Source organism: Myotis lucifugus, unplaced genomic scaffold (genome assembly GCF_000147115.1).
Source record: "Myotis lucifugus unplaced genomic scaffold, Myoluc2.0 scaffold_53, whole genome shotgun sequence".
Lineage (NCBI taxonomy): Eukaryota > Metazoa > Chordata > Mammalia > Chiroptera > Vespertilionidae > Myotis > Myotis lucifugus.
The window spans coordinates 1678458-1699540 of record NW_005871101.1 but is presented as its reverse complement, the minus strand read 5'-3'; the positions used below and the strand labels follow the sequence as shown (position 1 = coordinate 1699540).

General features: G+C 41.8%; 1 protein-coding gene across 9 annotated transcripts in view; it reads right to left on the bottom strand.

Moving 5' to 3' along the window:
* TNIK (TRAF2 and NCK interacting kinase) overlaps positions 1 to 21083 on the bottom strand; it is a 280941-nt gene that overhangs the window by 5575 nt on the left and 254283 nt on the right. For 7 of the 9 annotated variants that reach the window (XM_014455950.2, XM_023753889.1, XM_023753887.1 and 4 more), the window contains 7 exons: positions 16086 to 16250; positions 13886 to 13997; positions 12928 to 13098; positions 10156 to 10299; positions 7566 to 7700; positions 4175 to 4275; positions 1734 to 1883 (listed from right to left, as the gene is read on the bottom strand). In XM_014455950.2, coding sequence (XP_014311436.2) covers positions 1734 to 1883; positions 4175 to 4275; positions 7566 to 7700; positions 10156 to 10299; positions 12928 to 13098; positions 13886 to 13997; positions 16086 to 16250 — 978 coding nt within the window. Of the gene's footprint in view, positions 1 to 1733; positions 1884 to 4174; positions 4276 to 7565; positions 7701 to 9537; positions 10061 to 10155; positions 10300 to 12927; positions 13099 to 13885; positions 13998 to 16085; positions 16251 to 21083 lie in introns of those variants that run through there. The other 2 variants (XM_023753886.1, XM_023753892.1) reach the window with 2 other exon arrangements.

Sequence of the window (21083 nt, the reverse complement as noted above, 5' to 3'; positions counted from 1 at the left end):
AATTCACCTGATCCTGAAAATAAGAACAACTCTGGAGCACCTACTGTGTGCCAAACACTGGGCCCTTTACCTATATAATTTCTAGTCCTTAGAACAACTCTCCGTGGGAGATAGCTTTGTCTGTAAATGAGGCAAATGCATAATCAGGGGGATTATGTAACTGGACTGAAGCTGCACTGATATGTGGCAGTGGAATTGGGATTGGAGCACATGACATTTTCCATCTACTTCCAAAAAAGATGAGGAGAAGTTGAATTTGATGGAGAAGAGCCTAACAGGGGCCAGAAGGTGGTATCAAAACAGATTCCTACCAAATAGGCTATGGCAGATAACACAGATTGTTAATCTGGATGCCTAAATAACCGAATAATAAAAATTGATGGTTTGCTTAGAAAAAAATTGAAAATTATCACTCATTACAAAAAAATATCACTATTGAAATAAGTGTAGATTGACTTGTTCTAGGAAAAGAGATGTGGTGCTGCTGTGATCTCCAGGTTGGGGATGTTATATAGTCCAATAGCTGCTTAGTGGGTAGGAATGGGAGGATCAAAAATGACCATGGTGATGCCCCAGAACTCTGATCCTGTGTGCACATGCACACACATGAGGCGAAGATGTAACGTAGCAATGAATGATGTGAATGTGTATATGTGTGTGAGTGTGATGTACTAAAACAACTTTTCCACCCCAATTATATAACTTTGGAGTAAAAAGTCTTTAAACTCTCCAAATACAAATCAGCAACAGATTAGGCCTCAGACTTTCCTAATAGTTTCTACTGTATGTTAACCTTGGAATTACATGAAGAAAACACAATTTACACTAAACCAATACTACCAAGCAAAACCATGTGCAGCAGTTGGGTGAAAAAGGTGAAGGGATTACAAAGTACAAATTGGCAGTTATAAAATAGTTGTGGGGATGTCAAGTACAGCATAGAGAATATAGTCAATAATATTATAATAACTTTGTGTGGTGCCAGGTGGGTAATGACTTTCTGAGGGATCACTTCATAAGTTATTTAAGTGTCTAACCACTATGCTGTACACCTGAAACTAACATATAAAATTAAAAGTCATGTTTTAGGCAATGTGTCAGTATAGTAATATTAATACTATAACTTGCAGGGCCCTGTACCAGCTACTTTAAATATATTACCTTATTTAATGTGATGAAAACCATATGAGATAGGATATTTTATCCCCATTTTAGAGTTGTGAAAGCTGAGGGCTGGAGAGACTGCCTAATGTGTCCATAATTGCAAAGGAAATACATGTTAGAGCCAGGGTGTCAGATTCCACTACATGAACTGTGGAACTGAAAAGAGGAACAAAAATGGCAGAAAAAGGGCCATTGGCCTTCTCTTACATGAAATGAACCAATCTCTCTTCAAAACCTGAAAATAGGAACTCATCTATTGTACTCCTGCTTAAAGAACAGAATTTATGCCCTTGAAGGAAAAACACCACATGTATTTTAACCTGAAGTTCAATGAGACAACATATCCAGTAAATGGCAAAGAACTGCTATTATGTGTTACTCAGTGTTAAGCAGTCATAAACATTAAATTTACAGGTTTTATTTATTAAAAGCATTTTCTATTTAGTGAAGATCAAAAGTTCATCTGCTTTACTGACCAGTAAAGGCATGACTTCTATTAAAAATGCACAATGTTTCTACATGCAGGCTGTTGCACAGAGAGCCGTGACAGTAGGCTTCCAGAAACTTACATGAGATGGTATGTAGATATCATAAGAGTTTCCTGAATCAACATCAATTACATGGAAACCAGTGTGTGAACCAAAAATAACCTTTAATCTTTGACCTTCTTCTACCGTGAGATCCACAAGCAGTGGCTTGTGCTGGAGATCTGCAAAAGACTTTAAAAATCACCCCATGAGTGTACACATCATTAAAACAGGTTACCTTAATAATTTTTTTCCTTTAGCCATTGCCTAGTGGAATTTAATATCTAACTTTCTTAAACAGAAACACCAGGGAATTTCTCTTTCAATTTTAGGTCTATTCATATTCTGGATCCAGGAAGAGGGGTCTAGCACCCATTTGTGACCCTTTCTCCACCCCTTGTCCTCCAGGGCAGAGAAGTAGCTTACAGTTGTCAATTTTTGAGACTGTCATCATATGTTAAAACTGCTGTTCTTTCCTGTTTATTTCTGGCCTTTTCCCTCAGGAGAAGGTCCAGGCACCTCTCTGGCCCCTCTCCTTCCAATGTGACAGACAGGTCTACATTGGCTGCTACCTTTCCAGAGACATCCTGGGGTGGGCCACCAGGTCAGCTTTACGCTAAGCCCGCTCAGGATGAATGGAAAGGTGGGGGTAGAACATCACAAAACTCAAGACTCATTTTTTTCACACGAATGTTTATAGCAGCTTTATACAAATAAATCCCCCAAACTAGAAAAAAATTCACTTGTCATCCTTTGGCAGAAAAAATGGTTAAACAAATTGTGGTACATCCATACTGTGGACTACTACTCAGCAATAATAAGGAATAAACTACTGACACGTACAACAACCTGGATGAATCTTCAGAGAACTATGCTCAGTTGGCTAGTTGGGTTTAACCATAGTTCCAGCTAAGTTAGTCTAGGTTCTACTTGTTTGAATCCACAGCCAACACCGCAACTAGCTGTCAATCAAGTGTGCTTCTGTTTTCCTTTGCCACCTTTTACCTTTATTGGGTCTTGAAGTCTGGGAGAGAATTTGTGAAACCCCAAGTGCCTCGCTATAATGCCACTGCCCCCTAACAGACTCCTCTCCTCATCCACCGCTAACAGCCTCACAGGATGGGAGACCTTAGCCTGGTATCCTTGTCCTGTGGGAGGGGCTCAGCCTCCTGTCATCTCCAATCTTTTTTTCCAAATCTTTCTTTGCCTTTCTCTTCCCTCTTTCCAGGCCCGGTGTGATCTCCTGAACAAAGCATTTCACACTCTCTCATGCACTTTGGCTAGTAAACTGATGGCAGCAACTTCAGAACTGGAATGGGATCCTGATTGAAAAGCTTTTGCCGAGAGAGATTTTGGCAGAACAGTAGTACCACTGTAGCTTTTAGGAGTGATCCCTTAAGTGTTATTACTAACCTAATGCATTCCAAAAATTTCTCTCTATAAAAGTGGGGTTATGGAGGGGCGCCCATTTCCATTGATGAATCTATCTTCTTGTGCACATCACAAATGAGCCCCTAGCGCTAAGGGAACAAGAAAAAAGTGGGTGATTCTGCCTTGAAGATGGCTTACAGTGTTCCCAAGGCAGCTTCTGCCCTCACATGGCATATGTGGGAAGTAAGAATACAGAGAGGGTCAAAGGGAATAATGGTCAAAAGGTGGGGAAAAAGTGAGAAACACTGAGATATAAAGAGAGAGACATAGGCAGCAAGAGAGAGAGAGAATGAACAGAAGAAATTTACATTGGCTGAGACAGACTATGCAGCTCTGAAAACATTGGAGTGCCCACAAATACTGGTCCTTTTGGCATTTGGGGGTCAGTTTTCATGATCTGGGGCAATGGGACTAGCATATCCCTATCTCGCTCTTGTTGATTAGTCTAACCATGGTGGGTAGAGACTCAGACAAGGTGAAAAAAAAGCCACTGAAATTGAAGAATGTAAAGAAGCTAGGTCATTTTCAGAGGTGACTAAATTCAGTCTTCATTTTAGAGAAATTGGGGATATGGAGCATCAAGTGAGTTTTAGGGACTTTACCCCACAAGGCTTATGAAGATTGTAAGATTTAGAGACTCAGTTCAACCTTAAAATTCAGGGCTGCTGTTGGTCTGCCTTTTTGAGATGAAATATCAGCGTGCCCTAGTTAGGTGGCTGTATAATGAATCTCCTTGCCTAATACCACAATTAAGGATTCGCCCGGGAACCATTCCATACTAAATGCCACTTGGAGATGGTGATTCATAGACCTGAATGGAGGAGTGTGTACCCAACTTTTAATTTGACTAATTTTATAGCATTTATTACGTCTTAGTTTTTACTTTCAGAATAATAAATCTAAGAGTTTCTAGACTTTTAAAAGAGGTTTATTACATATAGGAATATTATATTAGTCTAGGTGCAAGACAGACCACTTTGTTAACTGGTAGGAACTTAAAATAAAAAACAAAACAAAACAAGCACTTTTTAGGTAATCACATGCCTGCTTACCTTAAATGCCATGAACTTATGATATGGTTTAGGAGCCCAAGCATATATCTCCACGGCATTCTTTAAGGCAATCACCAAGAATTTGATCCTTTCATATTTAACTGTAATAGAAAATTATAAATTAAAAAAGCATATCAATTTATTCAAGTTTTCGTATTAATGAATGTGTAAGCATACTATGCAAATATACAGGGTGGGGCAAAAGTAGGCTTATAGTTGTTTGTATGGAAAATAATACAATAATCAATAAGTAATATTACAAGAATAAACTATGTTCCACGTATTAACAACTGTAAACCTACTTTTGCCTCACCCTGTACATATAAAACCACAATTGAGGGTGATGATCTTGGTGTAGGATTTTCTAGAGACAGATTTTTTTTTTATTCTTTAAAAAAAAATTATAATAAGTATTACAAAGGGTATTACATATGTGTCCCCCCCCCCCCTTCTAGAGACAGATTTAACTTCCTTTCGTGTATTTGGTTTGCATAATACTTGGGGCCTTTTGCTTTGTACTGAACACTCTTTTCTTCATCTAAGGATGTAACTGGCTTAGGACTGTCTTTAACCACTAGGTTTAGATGTAAACTACACATTGTAATAAGAATATACATACTATCCCTTGATGTTTCCTTGCCTGGCTTTTATGTTCATCCACATGTAAGCAAGCAGGGGAGAGCTGGCAGAACAATTAGCAACTGGGTAGAGACATAAAGGCTTCCATTTGCTTACTATCCACATTTGAATTCCAATGATTAGAAATGCATAAGGGATCAGTGCCCTTATAAAAGAGACCCTTGAAAGATCCCTCTGCCCTTCTGGTGTGTGAGGTTGTAGCGACAAGACAGCTGTCCCTGAACCAGGACTCGAGTCCTCAGCAGACAGTGCAGCTGCCTGTACCTTGGTCTTGGTTGGACTTCCCAGCCTCCAGAACTGTGAGAAATAAATTCCTATCGCTTATAAGCCATCCAGTCTCTGGTATTCTGTTATAGCAGCCTGAGTAGACTAAAATAGTACACACGGCAGTCATTTTTTTAAATGCAATATTTGAACAGAATATTCTGGGTTCTAAAGAAACTGGACATCCCAGAATAACACCAAATTCTTGCTCTTTGAGCTCTTTTTATTTTTTTGAGCTCTTTTTTTGAAGCAGGTCCCTTCTATTTACACATTCTGTCTTTAATATACTTTCACCTACTTCTTTAGCAATTTATTTCCATATTTCTAAATAACATTCTTACACGTTATTTCTTGATTTTTTTTCAGTTGTACATATTATCTACTGACTGTGTAATATGGAAAGGATTTAATTTCTTAAAACTATCTTCTCTCTAGTCTCGCTTTTAAACATACACATTTCCTCTTCTCCATTCAATATAGTTACATTTGTAATTTTTGGTTAAATCAATATTCTGTGTTCAAGTTATTATTGTTCAGAGATGGGTGCATAGCATACCAGAATTATGTGGAAACCTTCTGCTAGAACTGTAACTGCCTTCAATAGTCAAATGTGACAGGTAATCTATTAGTAAAATTTTATTTTTTCTCAAACCCACCTCTTCTGGAACCCTCTACTTGGACTGACAGACACACACATACATATACCTTATTGGTTCTGTTTCTCTGGAGAGCTCTGGTGAATCCAGATGCATTATAAATATGAGGTGAAAGTAACCTTTCCCTCAGAATTTTGAAGCCTTGGTCCATTGTCTTCCAGTTTTCTAGGATTGCTGGTAAGTCCCAGGCCGCCTGATTCTGGGTCTATTATATGTAAACTGTTTATTTATTTACTTATGATCTGGAAACTTTAAGGAGCTTCTCATTTCCTGGATACTGAAATATCATGTTGATACATCTTGAGGTGAATCTTTTTTTAATCTACTCTTCTGGGTACTCAATGAAACCTTTTAATTTGTGATTTCAAGGCTTTAGTTATAAAAATGGTTCTTCTATTCTTTCTTTCATACTTGCCTCTTCTATTTCTTATTTTCTCTTTTTTCCCCTAAAACTCATGTTACTAAGATTTTGAACGACTTTTTATTTCTCAACTTCCCCTTCTCCATCCCTCCTTTTTTTATTCTACTTTCTAGATTTCTCATTTTTATCTTCCAACATTTCTATTACATTTTTTATTCCTGCCAATACATTTTAATTTCTAAGATTTTTTCTAGTTTTCTGAATAACTTTTCCCAACCCTGCTCCAGAATTTTAAATAGCCTTTATTCTTCTTTTATGAAAAACAGTTTTTATAATCTTTCTGAGGTTATCGTTTCTTTCTTTAAAATTTTCTTCCACTCCTCATTATCCTGTTCCTTCTAAACACCTTTCTAAGTTTCCTACCTATCAGTGGATTTCCCCATGTCTGATATGTGGGCTATCGACTGCGGGGCTTCACCTTAAGGCATTAGACAGCAAGCTTTGTTCATCGCATTTCAAATACTGGTGCCTGAACATCTTTTCTTTCTGGTCACTTAGTTTCTATAAAGACAAATCTCTGAATCTCTTGCTTGGGAGTTTAAGCATGGCTACCGACATTTTGGGAGCTAAACAGGGGATGGAGGTGTGTGTGTCCTCACAGTTCAGTATTTCCCATCATCAGCTAGGCTGTGCCCACCTTTCATCTTCTATTTCTTTTTATTTTTAATCTTTATTGTTGAAAGTATTACATATGTCACCCCTTTTCTCCCACTGACCCCTTATAACCTGCCCCCACCACCCACCTGAGGCCTCCACCACCCTATTGTCTGTGTCCATTGGTTATGCATATATGCATACAAGTTCTCTGGTTGATTTCTTCCCACCCACACTTGTATTTCCATTGGGGGTCGGGGTGGCTGCCTGATTGGCTTCTGGAGGACGTGCTACTCATCAACTTTTCAACAATCCTTCTATTTTCAATTCGACTTTATGCTTCCCCCTGGGGCCTCAGGTCCTGGGTCTGCCTGGGTTCTGTTAGTGACTGGATTGATTTTGATAAATTTATTCACTGAAAACTTAAAATTCAGCATTTCCTGGTCGGCTAAGTTTTTTTTTAGTCATCCAGCTACTCTTGTTCAATTTTGTTGACATCTCATTTGTTGATTTCTCTCCTCCTGGTCCCTTTGCCCTTGTGGGTTTATGACATTTGTATTCTTTCACTGTCATTTTAATAGGCAGGAGTGGCTATAAATGCTTAAACTGGAGCCTGGGGCTTTATTCTGAATGCACTCTTTAAACCTCACCCATCTGGCTTTTTTTTGTTGGGAAATAATGCAAGTATACTTAAGGTTTCAGCAACATCTTAACTTGTTCATAAATGCATCATCAATTTCTGATAGAAAAAAACTGAATGAAACTTAATAGAATAATTCAGATTGAACATAAAACGGTTCCATGCTTTGAGACTTACCAACTTTGTAATGTATACAGCCTTCCAAGTCCCCAACAGTGATCCAGCCTTGTTTCTTTTCCACTTCCGGGTCATTGTGTAGTATTCTGTTTCTTAGCCATGAAAGATAGTAAACTCGTAGCTTATTCTTCTTTCCTGTTGAAATAATGGAGATTTAATTTCAAACCCCTGTGATAGCTTTTTCTCTTAACCCTTCCCATCTCCATTTTATTTTATTCATTTATTTTCGTTTACAATTGTGTGTGTTTGTATAAAGGCACAATAGCCAGTGTCTCCAGCACCATCAAAGTGTGTGTGTCTCTGCCAAAACTTAGGATTAAAACAGCCCCAATTGTTTTGAACAAATAACCACCTTATAATTTGTCTTTGCCTTCAGGTCGTTTTTTTATTTGAGCATGCTGCTCTTACTCTCCCTTCTTGATGCAATGGTAGTGTCTACTGATCGCAGTAAGACCTAACTGTGTAACAGAATGGTTGATCAAAGTTCCAGAATATTCTAGATCTAATTATATGAAGGAATTCTGACAACTGGACATTTTATCATACTTATGTGTGACTGCCATTCCCTCACCTGCTAACCTAAGAGCATATTTGAATGGAGAGCCTCTTATTTACCTCCTCTATTACTTTAAAGATGACAGCTGGTAGTAGTTTTATTTTATCTGATTAACAAATAGAGGAATTTTATAAGGAAACAGGAGAAATAAGTTCAATAAGGGCAGTCTGAGCTATAACACTGGACACATTTATGGTACTAAGATCATAGAAAGAAATGCCACACAAAAATGGGGAAGGAATAAAAGATGAGTACTTGAAAAAACAAACAAACAACTTAAAAGTTCCCTTTGGTAAAATGATCCCGGAGTAAAGAATGTTTAGCATGATAAAATTTAGGCCTGTGTGTTTTCCTTCTTGGGTACTTATTTTCCTTTGATTTCTCTTAGGTATCAAAATATGTTTTACATTTTACAGATGTAATATTTATCAAAAGACAATTCATTAAAGCATCACACACTGTATTTGACAGGAGAGTGCATTTGTAACTTAAATTAAGGGAATCATAGTGAAGTTACTGCTCCTTTTTGTAGCCAAAAGCCTAGGATATATACTGATCAGGATGAGCGGGTGAGCCAGGTCTTCCCTCTTTCTGCCAACACAGACCCAAAGGCAGTTCAAGCATCCTTTGCTCCTATCTTCATCTTTTTCTTTCCCCATCTATGCCTCATGAGAAGAGGAAATGCTCCCACTTCAAAAAATGGGAACGTGTCACTCACAACATAATGAAGCTTGAATGTGACTTTTCTGGTATCATTTCCACTTTTGGTAGGTGACTGGCAGATGTGTGGTTTTAAATGTGATTTGGTAGTAGAGCAATCAAAAAAGCAATTAACCAGAACAAAGGAATACACAGAATTTAACTCAATTGATAATAGAAGAATAATTTACTTGGTTAACTCTTATGTGGGCGGAATAAAAAGAAACTCAACTCTGAGCATGCAGTGGAAAGGTAAAAGAAAGAGGGAACTGTACCATCAAGTAAAGGCATTTTATTCAAAATAGAAGTACAGTTGAAGAGTTCAATTTTATTCAAAATTCAACCCAGTAGCACTGCATCGTCTCTGCAAAACAGTGGCTGAGTGTAGAGCCACGGTTTTCAAACTTGGCTGCACAGTGGAAACACCTCAGGAGCCATGAAAGCAATGGATGCCTGAGCCCACTACCAGGGATTCTGACCCACTGGTCTGGGGTGCAGGCTAGACTTTCCATATCTCCTCACTTTTGTCTTCATCTTCTTTTGTTTGTTTGTTAACACTTGCCCAAGGATATTTTTCCATTGATTTTTAGAGCGTGAAAGGGAGGGGGAGAAGCAGAGAGAAACACTGATGTGAGAGAGACATGTCAACTGGTTGCCTCCTGCACATGCCCCAACCAGTGTTGGGAATCCAGCCTGCAACTGAGGTATGTGCCTTTGACCAGGAATTGAACCCGGGACCCTCAGTCCGCAGGTCAATGCTGTATCTACTGAGCCAAACGGGCTAGGACTGTCTCCATCTTTTTATTAAGGACCAGGAAGCTGCAGAGTGTAGCAGAATGATCTCACATTCAAATTTCTTTGCAGACTCAGTCACCCAGTGGGCCAGCTGTGCTTTCTAAAACATCAGTGGACTATAAGTTGGAGCAGTTCTTGTGAGAAGAGAGACCACAGGAATTCCTGCTTATAAAATTTCTTACTCCCAGAAGCCTACACTTTGATCTTCTCCCTCTGAGAGTAGACAGCAATGATTGGAGTGCAGACATCTTAAAAGCATCCTTGCTGAGTCCTGGCAGTGGTTAAAGGCCCATAACGATACAGCCTTCGTAGTATGTCTCTGCCTAATTCAGATTTCAAGCAGAGGAGAGAGACTTACCTTTGGAGGTCAGACTTGTCCAGAGCTACAAAATGCAGGTGATCTCACTCTGAGTGTACTGCTATAATTCATTGTGTCCCTTGTTCGCTGGAAAGGGCAGACATTACCGTTTCTTCAGGAACGAGGTGATCACCTTTCCCACCTGTGCAGACCTGGAGGACTCGGTTACCCTAGTAACATACCTGATATTGTCACGAGGACATTCAGTCCCTCTAGCACATCCATCTGCTGAAATCGTCTCCGGTTGATCAGATTATAGACTTTGCCTTGTCCGCTTCGGTCCAAAAGCATCAGGCCATTTTCAGTTCCCACCAGGAGGTTCACACCTGCAAATTTAAGAAGCACCCCAAGACTGACGTTTTACAGGCTTTAACCTTCTGCATCTGGGGTCCCTGTAAAAGCTAAGAAATGGTGCTCTGTAAATACAAACTAATGGGCAAGTAGGTGCTACAGTCGGGAGTGCAGAAGTCAAAGCTCTGACATAGTAATTAAATCACTGTCTCTTTTGGTAATGAGATTAGTTTTAATTTATGAAGCTGTAGCAACATTTATTACATACTAGAGGCCCAGTGCACAAAAATTTGTGCACTCGGGAGGGGGGGAGGGAGGGGGGGTCCCCCAGCCCGGCCTGTGCCCTCTCACAGTCTGGGACCCCTCGGGAGATAACGACCTGCGGGCTTAGGCCTGCTCCCGGGTGGCAGAGGGCAGGCCCAATCCCTAGGTGCAGCCCCTGGTCAGGCTCAGGGTAGGGCCTATTGGGGGGTTGGGGCACCGCCCCCTGTTACACTCAAGGCAGGGTTGATGGGGAGGTTGCAGCGCCACCCCCCTGTCATGCACAGAGCAGGGCCAATCAGGGGGTTGGTGCGCCGCACCCTGTCACACACAGAGCCGCAGGGCGATCAGGGGGTTGGGGAGCTCCCCCCTATCAGGCACAGAGCAGGGCTGATCAGGGGGTTGGGGCGCCTTCCCCTGTCACGCTGATCCCGGTGCCGGGAGGCATATTACCCTTTTACTATATAGAATAGAGGCCTGGTGCACGGGTGGGGGCTGGCTGGTTTGCCCTGAAGGGTGTCCTGGATCAGGGTGGGGCTCCCCACTGGGGTGCCTGGCCAGGCTGGCTGAGGGGCTGAGGGCCGTTTTCCGGCTGGCGGGTGACTGAAGCTCCCAACCGCTCCTTTTTTTTTTATTCTGGGCCAGCTTTAGCTCTGAGGCCTCGCTGCTGAAAACATTGATACAATGTTGCGGTCAGGCTGGCTGAAGCCCAGCTGACTGAAAGCCGGTTTCTGGGGTTTTGTTTAGCTTCTATATTTGCAACATAGTACATAGTTGCTTAGAGTTGCAGCTCAGAGGCCGGCAACTCAGGCGGGGAACGTTGGAGTCCGCAGTCACTGGAGCAAGCAAGCCTCCCTGTTCGCTTCAGTGCATGGCTGCCGGCCGCCATCTTGGCTGACAGTTAATTTGCATAAGGATATGCTGATTAGCCAATGGGAAGGGTAGCGGTCGTACACTAATTACCATGTTTCTCTTTTATTAGTGTAGATGGGCATTTACTACCTAGTATAAAGAGTCCTTCTCAAGAGGAGCCTAAGGCACAGCTGTGACACTACCACAATTCGCCTTTGTTCCTTTCCTGTAATACCCACCCCTTTCTCGGCTCTTTAAACCCCATCTCAAGACTTCCCCAAGGTTCACTCCCACCCCTATTCATGCAGTGATTTCTAGCTTTTCCACCTTCAACATACAACAGAGTGCCCCATTTCCATACCCCACTGGGAGAAAACCCCTTCCTCCCCCTCACACCACAGCTTAACTTAGTTCTAAGGTTCTGCTCCCTGTTAGGAAATGATCAAATAATTCAAGCGAAGGTGTTAACAGCTTTAGAGTCACAGGAATAATGACTGTAAGGAACTTCGCAGGCATCTAAATCTAGTCCAACCCACCTCTCATACAATAATCCCTATTAGGAAGGGATCCCTATTGTCTGGTAGCTACAATACTAAAAATTCATCCCTAGGCAAATTCACCACCCCTCCCACCCCCAGCACACAATACACACATAAACACTGAGGTCCAATGCACAATGGACTATATTCATGAACAGGTAACTTTCTAACTTCTCTTGCTTGTTGTATGTCTATCTTCTGAGGAATATCAACATCTGCTCTTTCATGTACATGGTCAATATTAACATGTCTATCTTGTTGTTTTCTGTCTCTTCTCCAGAGGACAGAGCCTTCCTTCTCTCCATCACACCTCCCATGAAATGGTTTTTGGGCTTCACGCTCTTCTCCACTAACATCTCAAATGCCTTTGTCCTTATAAAATTGTGGTGCCCAAACCTGGTCTGGTACTTTAGATGGGTACAGGTGGGACATGTCTTTCCTTGATCTGAACATGACATTTATAGTAACACAGACCATCACACCTACACTGAGTTTGAGGTCAGCTAAAACCTGCAGATCTTTTTCACAGGAACTGCAGGTTGATGTTTTGAACTAAAAGGGAAGGTTCATCATCTATTTTCATTTTCAAATTTTATCCTGTGAGTACTAGTATGGCCTTTAGCAATTCACTGAAATATGCTGGGCTAGTTTTTCAGCTGTGAAAGAGAGGTAATGCCTTTATTCTCCTGGTGAGATATTGTAGGGATCACAGAATGTGGAGCACATCACACAGTGCTGGGCACACAGTGGGTGTTGTATTAAGTGGTAGCTAGATCTATTGTTGGCTCTCGTCCATCACGTATGTCAGGTGGTTCTGCATCTCATGTCATTATCCTGGGTATCCGTTTGTGCTACATATAAAATTGCTCTTGATCTCTCCTGAGGCCAAGATAGACCCAGGTCAAGTCTCTAACACCCATGATTCCAGCAGTGCTCTTCTGATGGTAAGATCCCCGGCTTTAAATGCTTGAGGGTCAACTCATTACTGAGTTGTAAAGAGCACCAACTTACCCCACAGCGCTGCACAAAGTATTTCTGAGTTGAAGCGTTTCTTGTATTTTCTGATTTCTGGTGTGTCGCTATGGGGCCGGATGTTGGTTGGGTTTACGTTGACGACTGAAATCTTTCTGGCTTCATTGAGTTTGGCCTGTTCTTGCCTAAGAAGTTCGCTAGTAAATAGAGCTTTGAGAAAAAGAATCAGAGAAGTCAGTGGCTTCTTATAAAGTAACCCGTGGAGTTATGGAGAAGGGGTTTCAAAACACAATGATTTCTTCTTGTTTAGTGTGCATTGTAGCAAAGGCAAAAAACTCTGAAATATGCATATTTTACATTTTTTTAGTAGAATAAAGTATGTCATTCATAGAAGCAGTATTTTTATCCATTAGTCAAACAGGCTATGGTCACCACTTGAGTAGTTTAGGGGATTACTCATAAAATTAAATACATCACCCTCATGCCCTGCCATATATGCAGGGAGGATTTGCTTTTTGAAATTCCACATTGTCAGCTGACGAACTGACCTAAGTTGAGTCTGATGATTAGCGAGTCGCAGAAGTCTAGAAAGCAAGACTCTCTGGAAAGCAGCCAGACTTTTGCAGTGGGAAGCACACACCTAGAGCTCAACGCAACTCCACACGCACTTATCAAGTGTCTACTGCGTGCACAGCATTGTACCCAGAAATTGCTTTTGAGAAACATGTGGTAAGTTTGGAGATCTCTGAGGAACAGCTTTTCCTAGGGCCCCTGGATACCTCTGGGTTCCTACCAGAAGTGAAATAGAAGAAATCAAAGACAAATGCAAAGAAGGAACGAAATTTGTTTTAGGAATCCTAAAAAAAATAATTAAAAATAAAGGTCTTCTCTTTAAGATAGGGCCTAAAGAATATATGGCTTAACTATTGAACTAATGATTAATTTTTTTTATCAGGCAAGAGCAGAAAGCCTAAAACATCGGGGTTTTCTAGCTTACCCGCAGCTGATGATTCTTCATCTTCTTCGTCTTCATCGGTGGGAGACGTCTGGTATACTCTGGGGTCCACAAAGGGGGTGAAGGATGCTTTAGTGCTGCTCCCCATACCATACTAAACAATAAGCAAGAAGATGAAAAAGAGCAGATAATTAAATACTGCAGCAACAAATAATGCTAACAATACTTTGCTTGGGCTTCAAAAATAATTATAGATTCTTATCTATCCAGCTGTTCACACTCTAACCCCCTAGTCACAGGCCTGCCTCTCTCTCCAGCTTCTCCTGGTATTGGTTACTCACTAGCCACTGTACCTTTGTTAATTATCAGACTGTGAGAGTTACAGTCAACAAATTACATTTTGGACCCTATGTGGCACCTTAATATCTGGTAAAATAACTGGTGACAGAGCTTATCTCTCCTTTGAGTAAAAGCAATCTCATATTGACCAACTATTCTTAAAGGCTAACACAGTTGGCAATACACTAGGTAAGCATGTCCCCACAGCAGCACAGTTAACCAAAGGCTCTATCTTAGGGACTCAGGACCCTTCCACACTGACCTCCTGATGCAGGTGGATTGATGTTGGCTCAAGAAGCCTTAAAATCTTTAATGCAGAGACAATTTCATCCAGGAATTGAAGATTTTTCCTTCCTATGACAGTTTTCCCTTAAATGGATCATTATATTCATATATCTTATTTGGGGACTTCATGAAGATACTAGGTTTGCAGCCTACGCACCTTGAGGACTTACTTAAAAAATAATTCTCGAGGGCTTGGAAAGCACCATGAAGACATGAAGTCAGAACTAGACTATGGAACAGTGAACTCAAATATCAGACTCACGTCACGATATTCCATATTGGACGTTTGTAAAAGGAGCTTCAATAACCATCTCCCCATTTTGTCAGTCATCTCCATTCCTTCAACTACATTCACGTTCTTTTAATATCCCAAACAGAGCTGCATTCAACATAAGAAGCACTTCTTTTTTTGTATAAATGTCTTTTATTACTGCTTAGTTTTTTATTTAAAAATATAACCAACATCCAAAGACCCCTAAAAACATAAGAAGAAAACCACAAAGATCCCATCTGACTTAATTCAAGATTTCCCCTCCACTTTATAAAATCAAAATCATTCCATCCTCGACAAGGTTGGACTCCCCCTCTCAAATAGAGTCTTTTCACACACATTCTATCCTTTGATCTTTAGGAGAAGTCTGTGAAGGAGGTGGGGGCAGGTACTAATATTCTCATTTAGAGCTAGAATGGTGGCAGAATTTAAACCAGGGTCCAACCCCATGGAGTCTTCCTTAGTACCCACAGAGGTGTTCTGGCAGAAAAAATCTGCCCACACTGCATGCTATAATAGGCTGCTGCACTTTCCTATATACTTCTGAGTTCTTTTCCTAAAGGCAAACAAAGCTTATTTACCCTATAACTTTAGAATCCAAAAGGTGCATCATAAGAAATTAGTGTGTGGACGACATAAAACCAACAGTGCACATGCTTTAGAATCACAAGTAGGAAAGGGCCTAAGTGTGACTCACAGGACTGCTCATGAAATATGACCAAGCACTATGAATTCATCTTACTGGTCAACTTGGTCAATGACATCTACGAGTACTACCTAAAACACCGTATTTATTGAGGCTTTTTTCCTGGACTTTTTCCATCTGGGAAAGATAATATCCCATTCCTCCCTTTCTTATGCGATTTGGAGTTTAGAAAGATGAACACTTAGAGAATGTTGTCTACTGATTTTTCTTTTTCATAAATAAATCATTTCGACCTCATCTCATTTAAGTCAAACTTAGTTTGACTAAATTAATGTAAGTATGAACCTCAACTATTGACCTTGGATTCTCTATCGGCTGAAGTTGCTATCACTGGCCTGGCAGATAGGAGATCCCAATACTGGTCCCAGCGCTGTCTCAAGTCAGTTATGGGCCTTGGGCAAGGCTCTTCACCTCTATGAGCCTCATCTGTAAAATCAGGCATTGGTCTTGATGATTCCTGAGAACGTTCAATGCTCCGCTTCTATGATTTCCTCTATTTGAGTATATGTATAAGTAGCTACAGAGTAGAAACCAACCAAACACATTTCTGGGAGCCTGTCAAAGACCTATTCTTGAAGAGAGCAGGGTTTCAGAACTCCTGAAGGAGAACACAGCTGTTGTGGCTGTTGCCCAGCACCTACTTCAGTCCCGGAGTCCATTTCCTGGGAATGGGTAGAGACACGTCCCAGGCCCTCGGTGGGGGTCCCGGCTGGGGAATGACTTTGCTGTACCAGGTCTGGGAGGTTGATGTGGCCGGCAAAGCCATTGCTGTCACTGTGGCCAGATCGCTTCTTCTCTCCAGATGTCTGAGAGGGCACAACACATGGGGGGTGGTTAGAGGGGGAGACCAAGGTCACAGAATGACATCACCCCTCACATAGCACAGGCATAGTGGTCTCCAAATCAACCCACTGGCATGTGGAAGATACCACTCAAATGTCTATTGTACCTAAGAAAATAAGAAAGAGGTTAAACTTTGCTAATATTTAGTATATGGATTGACCCTGAGGCCTTACGCTGCTGCATGAGGGGCAGTCAGGGGTCACATGGGATGTAGGGGTTCCCTGTGGAAAGGCAGGAATGCTGCAGATAGAGGGGCTAAGTGGGGCCTGCACTTGAAAATATTTGTGTGTGTTCTTGTGCATACACATCAGGTAACTGAATCTGTGGATCATATTACTAGATTATAATGACACAACCCACAAAACAGATAACATGCCCTAAAATATCACTGAAAGGAACCAGTGGGATAACACTAATAACCCATGTACATGTGTACTCCAAGGAAATGCAGAGCTGATACCCAACTCAGGGTTCTTTGTCAGTCACAAAGTCGACAAATGATTAGCCCTGGCTGGAGTGGCTCAGCTGGTTGGGAGTCATCCCAAGCACTGAAAGGTTGTAGGTTCGATTCCTGGTCAGGGTACATGCCCAGGTTGTGGGCTTGAGCCCAGGTGGGAGGCATGCAAGAGGCAGCTGATTGATGTTTTGCTCTCACATGGATGCTTTTCTCTTTCTCCATCTCCTTTTCCCTCTCTCTGAAAATCAATTAAAATCTTAAAAAAAAAACCAACCCCACAAAGAAAAACACACCCAAATAATTAACCAGATCTGAGAGGAGGTAAATATAAAAAGCCATGGTGATGATCCAAAGATTATTTGAAAATACGGATTTACATCAACTATCACTAATGTCGAATCTCTCAATGAGCAATGATGGTGCCCTGTGTTAGCACTCAGTATAAAAAAAAAAGCCAGCATGACTAGTAAAGCATTTGAAATACTGTTTATGGTATCCCTTATTAATGCCCTTTAAAGGTATTTTATAGTGTATACAGTGCAGTAAGGCAGATGTATAATCTGTAAATATATACACTGTATTCTGTGGTGTGCTCTAAAATTTTTACTGAGAGTTGCTTGACCTAACAAATTGTAAATCACTGCTCAGGAAAGCAAAGTCCTCAAAATCTCAGGGACAAATACAGGATTGAAAGACAGCTCTGCTCCCTAAAAGCCAGTGCCCACCCCCCTTGTAGGCCTCGCTAGTACTGCGCTATTTAATTTAATATTTATGTGACTAACTCATCGAGGGCTCTTAGAGCAGACCTGATTAAGTTACGATTCCCTTCCTTGCCTTTTCTTTCTTTCATGCATTTACCCAATATTTTTGAGTGCCTACTAAATGTGGGGCATTTTGCTGAACATGCAGGAATCAGCCAGGAGCAAGGCAGATGCCTTCCCTGCCCTGTTTGGGGCTGGCTGCCATGGGCAAGGGTTCATACTGTTTCTTTGACCACCTCACCGGCCAGGCTTCTTCTTCCCAGAACCTGTCCTGTTGTTTTTCTTTTTGTTGTTGTTTTTGTAAACATATATTTATAGATTTCAGAGAGGAAAGGAGAGGGGGAGAGAGACAGAAACATCAATGATGAGAGAGAATCATTGATCGGCTGCCTCCTGCATGCCCCACATTGGGGATCGAGCCCACAACTTGGACACGTGCCCTGACCGAGAATTGAACCATGACCTTCTGGCTCATAGATTGAAGCTCAACCACTGAGCCTGCCAACCAGCCCTGTCCCATTTTTGCAATTATAGCTCTGCACCTGCCTCTGGCTGGAAGAGAAAGGATGCATTTTTTTTTTTGCAAGATAAAACAGACTCCCAAGTTCCTGAAGGGGTGCATGTAACCGATGTTACCAGGAAGCTTGAGAAGTAACTGAAAACTTCAGTGCCCTCTATGTTTCTTGGCAACATGCTCCTAATCTATAAAGTGGCCCAGAGAGAGGCATTTTCTGGATTCATTTTGCCACAGAGCTCATCTACACATTTCATCTTCTAAATGACAATTAGGGGATTTCGTACTCATTTCTCTTATTGTCGTCTCTCTTATGTGTACTGGGCAGCTTTTCCATTTTCCTAATTTCTGTTCAAATACTGAAAAGCTTTTTAACATTTCCCCCAACTTTCCAGTAGCATAAATCACACGTGATCTCTTTAGAGTTTTGTAGTCTCTCTTCTCTCAGCAGCATTCTGCCTCAAGCCAAAAACTGATGCAGACAAACTGGTTCTCAAAGACCTGGAAGGTTCATGAGGGGAAATGGCCCAGACAGTGAGAAGTTGAAAGAATCCAGCAATGACTCATGAATCTCTCTCCACTTCTGAGTCGTCCCCCTTTTGTTCATTCAACCAGCACCTTCTCAGAATGAAATACCTTCTGTGTGCCAGGCATTCTGCTGGGAACACAAAAATAAGTAAACAACAGCCTTGCCCTCTAGGATGTTATTAACAGAACCCCTCAAATCTCTATAATCCTCATGACCTCACCACTCCCATGGGGTGGACACTAAGAGGTTCCAACATGCGCCTGGGATCATGCTAAACACTCTGTGTTTATATCCTCACATGAACACCATGCATTAGCTTCCCATTGGACAGGGGCAAAACTTCAGTGTAAAAAATTCAATTAACTTGCCCCGAGTGACACAGGTTTGTAAGTGGTGAAATCAAGGTTTGAGTCAAGGCTGTCTGTTGACAGAGCCCAGGTGCCCTGGGAGGCTGCTGTACAAGGTGGCTCTGCTCTCAGCCATAGCTGACTGGACCAGGATTGCACACCTGAGCCAAGCAGATTGCCACTGGAATGTACTATTGGGCCTGAGAGATACTGGCCAGTCCCCGCTGGGCAGCTGGACTGGGATGTGGTGAATATCTTGCAATGGGGGGTTGGTGGGGGATTGAGAGCAGGTGCATGCGGAGGAAGAGAAAGCTGGTCTATATATATAGAGAGAACAAAGGAGAAATGTGGCGGAAACAGTGACAGAGCCAGAGATGTGCACATGGGAAGCTGGCCGAGCTCCTGATCACTTCTTAGCATCTGCAAAACCCTGCACAGGGTCCCAACTCACTCTCCGCCTTTGGTGTCCTTCTATGAAATACTCTGACTCATTATTCCTCACCTCTGATACCTATCCCACTGTTTTTTCTCAAGCTGCTGTATGTGGGTTCTTTTCCCTATGACTTGAAACCAACAGAGGCTTCATGAAGATAAGCTAGTGTTCTGGTTCAGTGGGGTGGACAGACCTTGGAGAGACACTGGCTGGTCAGGAAGGAAGGTGCTATGAACAGAGGCCCATGGAGTCCCAGGAGACGCTTCCAGAAGAAAGGGAAGGTTGAGCCAGACCCACACGGGCTGCTGGTGAAGAGTGGGCAGCAGTAGGGAAGGGAGGACAGCTCTTCCAGCAGATGAACCCCATGGACAAGGTGGCAGATGACAGCTGGGGTGGTATGTTCCAGGACTAGAGTAAAGAAAGGTCCAGTGGGGCCGGAGGGTGGGGGAAGTAGACGCACCGAGGTGGGGCATGCACTACAAGGCAAATGTGTGCATCACAATAACATGGGTAGCAGAGAGAGTATGTTCCAGAAGGTCCGCTCCTATAAGAATGACAAACGGAGCAAGTCCTCGATGTTCATCTTAGGGACTGAACGAATAGCACCCAATAAACTAAGTTCTTATTTCCCTTTTCTTTCCTTTTCTTACTTATTGTCAGGAACATACTTTAATTTGCATTAATTTTTTAAAAAAACATGTACTTTTTAATGGATTTCAACTCAAAGCTTGTTATTTTAAAAGTCCACATTTGGGAACAGTAGAGTTTAAAAACTCTACTGAGAGGATAAAAAGATTTGGGAGCCCTCAACAGATCAAATTCTTAGAAGACACTGGTGAACGCTATTTTCAAAGTGATTGACTGTGGCCAGAGCATATTGGAGTGCCTTAAATAATACGCAGCCATTCCGATGTGGCTGCCAGCTGAACTGAAAATGTGGCTCCAGATACCTCCTTCAAGGTATTGACTCTGTTGTAAAGATTCAAGCAACTTTAAAACCACGTTAGAAATCGGGGTTCCTTTTATTTGGAGTCAGGGAGTAACTTACTCCAGAACATTTTTTTCTCATGTTTTCCCAGGTGACAGAAACCCTTCATACGCCTGTAGAAATGGCCCATTCACCACACTGGGAGATCTATATGCCAGCACTGTCCAATGTCGGCTTCCGCAGCCAGGTTCATTTCAGGCTGACCGGAGGGGACTCTTCAGCCTACTTAAAAGATTTGGCAAGGCTGGGAACTAACATTCTAACAAGCTGCATTGTGCACTACTCTCCCAGTTTTAGCCCTACTGCCAATTATTCCTTCAAAGGCTTCATTCATCTCAAAACTAGAGTTACTTTCTCTCTTACAAAAGTGAGACCCCCAGCGCCTGCTGTGAGGGCTTCCCCATCTGTCCTGGCTGAGCAAGAAGGACAGGTGGTGAATATTTATGTTTCAGAGGAAGGAGTTGGGACACATAACAGGAGAGCTCAACTCTATAGAGAGAAAGAAATAAAATAAAATAGTTAATATGTAATGAATGCTTACGTCTGAACTCATTTAATCCTCCCAATCATGTGATGAGTCATAGACTATTACTTATGAAAATTAACAGATGATGAAACAGATGCAGGGGAGAGGTCAAGTAGCTTTTGCCCAATGTCATCAGCCATTACTTCCCTTCCAAGTAAAGACCTGCTGTCAAGCTTGCCTGGTGATGATGATGTGAAAAAGAAGAAAAGAGGGATTATAATTTGTCAAGGCCCTTCTTGGT